At 32.8% G+C, this 7,132-nt stretch overlaps 1 protein-coding gene across 1 annotated transcript; it reads right to left on the minus strand.

Annotated features, from left to right (window-relative positions):
• Positions 1-1,861: 1,861 nt before the first annotated feature.
• On the minus strand, positions 1,862-2,845 carry LOC111902493 (ethylene-response factor C3). The gene has a single exon (XM_023898318.3). The coding sequence runs from the start codon at positions 2,803-2,805 to the stop codon at positions 2,134-2,136; it is 672 nt and encodes a 223-aa protein (XP_023754086.1). The 5' UTR covers positions 2,806-2,845; the 3' UTR covers positions 1,862-2,133.
• Positions 2,846-7,132: the final 4,287 nt, after the last annotated feature.

Below are 7,132 nucleotides of genomic sequence, written 5' to 3' on the forward strand. Positions count from 1 at the left end.
CACATTCACGTGAGGCAAGAAAGCCCAATGAGCATTTAATTTTTAAAAAGACACATTCACATGAGGCAAGAAAGCCCAATGAGCACAACATAGGTTAGATGACCGGTTGTAAAAGGTAAAAACCCGATAAAAAAACAAAAATGAACAATACTTTTCAAATATTAAATACTCCGTTAACACATAAAGAAAACAAACATTAAATATTATCGAACATTTTATATAAATTTAAAGATTTTTGTAGCAATAATCCTATTTTGTAGAGCAATGTTACCTAGTGGGCTAAATTCTAAACTAATGTCAACTTGGATAACGGAATTATCGACACGGCCGTCATCCATCCAAAAAGATAAACCACATTCAATGAATACTCTATTTAGACATGTGTCGATAAACCTCTTTTCATAATATGACAAAGGTTATATTATAACACTATAATATTATAGTGTTATATTTTATATCATAAAGCTTTGTAATGTTATATTTTATATCATAAAACCGATTTACTAAGAGTATAATAGTGGGATTATTTTAAAAAAAATTCTTTTAGATAACTGACAAATGCTTAGACAATTTTTTCTTAAAACTACGCATAAAATAGAATAAAACACTTTCCAAATAAAGAAATATCAACAATTTATGGCATTAAATCATCAAATTAGTGTTAATCATTTTATTTAAACTACTTGTTTTTTTCCACAATCATCTATTTAAGTTGTTAACCTTTTGGGGACATGATCTTTAAATTTAGAAAAGGGGGATCATTCCACAAAAGATGAAACACCCATGATTTATTTGAAATTACAATTTTCGCCCTTTCTCAAGTTTTAAAATTGTCACTTATGTATCATTATCCAAAAAGTCATGGGCTATTTGGGAATATCACAACAAACCCACCCAATCTTCATGTCCTAGGATTCTTGTAAGTCATAGATTGAACGACAATTAGGTATGTCTTTTGTAGTTATTTATTTATTTATTTTTAATATAAGAAAAAATCGGACGAATTGTAAACGTATTTTATTTTAAATAGCATGATTTTTGACGGCATAAGCTGTAAAGTTATAATAGTAGCAGTCAAAAATTAAGGAGTCAATATTACATTATTTTTAAAACAACAGAAAACATCAGGACCATAAATTATTTTTTTAATAGAAAATTACAGATTATCATTAAAATTAGATTACTGTGACTTTTCTGTTCAAATAATAAATATTATAATTAAACCATAAACTGATCCAAAATATTACGATTTTATTGGACGTTCTTCTAAATTATACAAGCAATCTAAATATTTTTTATGATTTAAGCCTCCAAACATATCGATCAAGGCCCTCTTTTGTTGTCTATAGCATAAAACCAAGACTAATGTGTTGTTTTTTCTAAAAAAAACATTTCTTACAATTTATTGTTTCGTCGCACAGCACACGTACAACACTTGACCATTCGCAGTTGTTTGTTTTTTAGAAAAGTTATGACTTAAAAACTGTTGAGTGTGTGTGTTGTGTGACGTAACATTTAACCATCTGCTTCAAAACTCTTCACACATTACTTTAACTTATTGCAGCAGTCTGCAGAAATTAAAAAATAAATATATATTTTTATTACATGTTGTAGCCGTTTGGTTCCCTTTTCTACTACAAATGATTGTAAAGGTGGTCTGCAGACTTCAGACATTTTCATTTCGAAAAAACAAACAACACCTAACATTTTACATAATATAATTTCATCATCATACATGCTTACAAGAAACGTTTAAGTAGAATCCAACTCTTTTCGTATTTCTTCATGTTTCTTTTATTGTTCTCGTTCAGTCATAAAATCACATGGAACAAATCAAATATAGATGTTAACACCGAAAAAATAAAAAAATAAAATAAAATAAACCTTGGAATTTACAAAGAGATAAAAGATACAAGAGGGATCAATTCATACAACAAAACAAAAAAGAAAAAAAAAAATACTAATGTTATGGGTATGCATTTTCCTTAAAATGCCCATAAAGCCACATTTAAATACATGTGTTCATTATATAGTAAACAATAAACAATACCTAAAGTGTAAGATTTAAGTTCTGGACATCTCTACTATCTTGAAAAGTCTCAACCACTTGAACTTTAAACGCCGGATCGGGATTTACCAAGAAATCGTCGTGCTATTTTCCGACGAAGTTAATAGTTGTTCAAGATAATCTGCCCCCAAATCCTCAAAAACCACCGTGTTTTGTTCAACGACTTGTTTGATTTTTCTACTCACCGGTTTTTTTCTCAGGGAGTGACGTTTCTTGAGGGCAATTACCGGCGAACACCCTTCTTCAAACCCATATTTCATTTCTTGTAATGATTCCTTCACTCTGTCCACCGGAAAATTCAAAATCGCCGCCGTCCCTCTCATGGAAAATGCCGCTTGATCATACGCCATGGCAGCGGCCTCCGCGCTATCAAACGTTCCTAGCCAAACCCGCACACCGTGCCTAGTGGAGTCCCTTATCTCCGCCGCAAACTTCCCCCATGGCCGTCGTCTCACGCCTCTGTATGACTTTTCTTTCTGGGGTTTATCTGGTTTAGACTCCGATGTTACTTCTTCTTCTTTGACAACGCCGGCGGTGGAGGAATTGGATTCCGACGATTGATCAGTAATAGATGCGCCGCCGTTGGCCGCCAGCATATCAAAAAGAAGCATGTCTTCGGTGTCGTTGAGATTGAAGGGGAGTGAATTGTGGTGGAAGAGGAGCTCATCCCATGAGTAGGATGATTCTGGTGAGTATTCGGTAGTCGGGAAATGTTGAAAGTAAGAAGTTTCCGCCATGGCTGTGAATTGTGATGGACCAAAGAAAACAGAGTCTTGCTTAGTCTTTATACCCCTTGGAATTGGAACATCTTGATGCTTTTAATAAAATATTAAATATGGTGCATTATTTAATATCCTTAAAAAATTGTTGAAGTATAGTTTTTATTAAAATAATTTTTATTCTAATTCTTCATTAAGATTTTAACTTGAATTTATCTTTTTGTTTATTGATCATCATCGAAGTGGCATATATTTGGAGCTACAAAAGTTGTTAAACTTGTGACAGTTTTTTTTTTTTTTTTAATTATTTTAGAATGGTCAATCTATTAAAAAAATTATTTATATTGTTATAAGTTAATTTTTCTTAAATATATACTTTAAATTATAAGCTTATGCAAAGTTTTTTATTCTAATAAGTAAATATTTATTATTATCTATTTCAGATTTTTATAAATAATATTATTAATTTTGAACATATATTATACTTGGTATTTATATTTTTTTTATTAATTATGTAATTAAAAACTAATAAATGAAAAAATAATATTACAATCATTATTGTTTATTGTACAAGATTATACAAAAAAAATATGTTGCATACTAAAAAAGATTAATAACAAAACTAGTCATAAATATTAAGATTTTCCAAAAACTAAAACTTCCTTCAAAAAAATAAAGTGTTACTAAAATAATAATAAAAATCTCCAAAAAAAAGTCTCAATATTTTGAGAAAATTAACGTTTTAGTCCCAAAAAAATTAAAAAAAAAACTCAGAAAACCAGATAAATTGAACATGTCGACTATTTTCTCCCGGTGACCAACATTTAAGCGGTATCACTTGTTGTTGTGGCCTTAAGTGGCTTGTGTGGAATTAAAGTCAAAGTCTCATTTATAAGTGCCTTAACTACGGTTTTTACCCATTTTGAAGACGTACAATTAGGTGAAAATGAAGGAGATCCATGATTTGGATACCATAGATGTGGAGATTGATGAGTACCTAAAAAGGAAACCAATTTCCTAATGCAAAGAGGATTTTCTAATTATTCTCTATGAAGAAGACGATGATGAAAATGATGGTGCTTAACCTCATAACAATAAAAAAAAAATCGGACAAAGAGTATGCAGAAGGTTGTGATGAAGAAGATATTGATGATGATTTCGAGTATTCCACCCACAACCCAAATGTGAAATGGAACTTAATGAAAAAATGTGTGGTGAAAGGTATGAATACACACAAGAACTGAAATTGTGTTTAATGAACTATGTTATTAGTAAAGGTTATCAAATTTGTTTCAAAAAGTGTGATGGTGTTAGACTAGTGACAATTAGGGCCGGTCTAAACGTATATGGGGCCCGAGGCGAAAAGAAAAAAAAATGACCCTTAACGACTAATATGATAAAGGTTCAAAAAAATATCATTTATTATTCACTATAAACGCGTTCAATTAGCAATAACAAATAAACCAAATTGTTTATATTTTAAGTTAGTTTGAGTTTGAACCAACTTTAGGCCCTAAAAATCATTTAGGTAATATTTTTTTATATATATGCACTACATAGCCCATAAATTTGGCCCCCTGGAGACGTGGGCCCTGGGCGGTCGTGCGGGTTGCCCACCGTTTGGACTGGCCCTGGTAATAATATGTAGTAGCGATCTAGAGATGTGCCCATTCATGGTAAAGGCCTCTTGGATGAGTACTGAAAGGTCCTTCCAAGTCAAAAAGATTATAAACATGCATACATGTATTAGGAATTTTAACAATTCAAAGCTTATGAATCATCTCTAGTTAGCAAGCCAATTTGTGAAGGTGTTGATCAAGAAACCTAACTTAAAATGAAAGGAGATGCAGGTAATTGTACAAAGTTGATTTCATTGCCAAATGTCGTGCTCAAAATGTTATAGAGCAAGGACGAGGTCATTGTCATTAATTAATGGCAAATTAAGTGACCACTATGCTAGAGTTTGGGATTATGGACATGAGTTGATGAGATCCAATCCAGACAATACAATTAAGATTTATGTAATTATAAACCCTAATAATACCACAACATTTCAAAAAATCTACATTTTCTTTAAATCAATCAGAGAAGGGCTGCAAAGGGGATTCCATAAGGTAGTAGGGTTAGATGGTTCTTTTTTGAAGGGCATGGGTGAGCTGTTAATTGAAATATGTAGGGATACAAATAATCAGGTGTATCTTGTCGCATGAACAGTTGTTAAAGTAGAGAACAAGAATAACTGGAAATGGTTCCTAATTTAGTTAATGATGACCTTGGATTACAGGGTGGAAGGGTTGTGTGTGTAATAAGCGATTAACAAAAGGTAAAGTAACTATCTTTTTATTTGTGATTACTTGCAAATTAAATTTTTCATGTGTTAGGGTCTTCTTGAATCTTGTAAGGATATTCTACCCTATATTGAGCAAATACAATGTGTCAGGCATATCTATGCCAATTTCAGAAAAGTTTATAGTGGATTGAAGTGAAGTTCAAAAACATGTTTTGGGCAGCTACAAAATCTACAACAAAAGGGGATTTCAATTTTAACATCGAAAGGATCAAGGCAATTAGCTATGCTAGTTATGATCATCTCATGGCTAGGGAAATGATGCAGGGCTTATTTCACTACTGGCTTGACTTGTGAGTCTGTATAGAATGGGGTTGTTGAGTGTTTTAATGCAATCATCATATATTAAATAAATAAACATCCACTCATTATGCCTGGAGAGTTTAGGCTTTACATGATGGAAAGGTTTTACATTCTGAAACAAGAGGCTAAAAATTGGGGTGGAGAAGTTTGTCCTTCAACAATAAAAATGATGGATAAATTCAGTGAAGATACTAAGTAAGTATTTGTAACGCCTGGTTCATGGTACGCATTTAATTATAATTTATTCACTTTTTTAGAGCTACCCGACGAGTTGAGAGCCCTAAACTCGTCGATTAGAAACCAGAATGGCCGCGGGATTTCAAGTCACCAACTCGACGAGTTGAGAGCCTCGACTCGACGAGTAGGGCTGTCAGGATGAAACCCTAATTTCGGGGTTTTGCACCCTATTTAAGCATCCTAATCCCCACTTGTTGGCCTCATTTCCATCCTCTAAGTCCCCAACCCTAGTTTCAGAAACCCTAATGCATTTGTGAGCTTGTGAGCCATTTTCGAGTGATCTTTTTGTGTCTTTGAAGCTTGTAGAAGAAGAAACTAGAGGATTCAAGGAGAAGATAGTAAATCCAGAGACTTTCTTCCATCCTCGTCATTTTCTGGTAATCAAGTCTCTAACTTGCCTAATAGTTTCTTAGATCCCTTTAGTTTCTCTTTATTGATTTTTTGGTCCAAGAAGCTTGATCCTTGGGATATGGACGTCCCAAGTGAGGATACCTTCAGATATGGAATCATTAAGGGCTGTTATGGCATAAAGGTACAAACTTTATGCCATGGAGCCCCCATGCAAGCTCTAAGATGTCATTTTGGCCTTTTTGTTAGGTTTTTGTATACTACAACATCCTATGGTGCACATACAACCCTAAAAGCTTTGGATCTATGTTTTCTCTAATTATACATGCATACGCTTTCCAAAGCTTTAAGCCTACAACTAGCATACAAATAACATATGTATAATAAGACAAGTTTTAGAGATACCTCCTGATGTTGTTGATGTTGCAAGGAAGACTTTGGCCTTTAAGAACTTAGTGCCCCAAGTTTTGCACCTCAAATAGAATCACAACTCACCTAGGACAAAGGTGACTCTTGAGAGAGAATTTCCATGCACCAAAAAACACCTCCATGAACTCCAAGAACTAGAAGTATGCATTTTTAGGTTATGGAGCTTATATTTATATGTAGGATTCCAAGAGTCATGGGTATAACCCAAATTCATACCCATGGGTTTTATGATTCATGGTTCATGTAGCCCAACTCTTTATGTATCCATACATAAACTTAATCTAATATGGATCATAAGCCCAAAACGTATAAATATAACCAATTACCATAATTAGTCCCCATAGATTTAATTAGTCTCGTTTGATCACTAAATTAATTTCAAACTAATTATTGATCAATACTAATTAAATCATATGATTTCATATTAATTTATTAGAACTTATAATATATTGATAAATCATATATAACCTCTTCTCAAAAGTCAATCCTAACAAATTGTCCTAATGTTATGCAACCCAAAAGGACCATGCAACTCTCAGGTCGAGTACATACCAATAATAGTTATGGTCTTAGACATCTAATCCAACAGTCTCCCACTTGGATAAGTTTAAAACTATTACTCCAAATATGACTCCAAAATCCAGACTAGCAATCGTAGCTCTTAAAAGTCGCTGTCGAACT

The sequence above is a fragment of the Lactuca sativa genome, chromosome 5 (genome assembly GCF_002870075.4).
Source record: "Lactuca sativa cultivar Salinas chromosome 5, Lsat_Salinas_v11, whole genome shotgun sequence".
Lineage (NCBI taxonomy): Eukaryota > Viridiplantae > Streptophyta > Magnoliopsida > Asterales > Asteraceae > Lactuca > Lactuca sativa.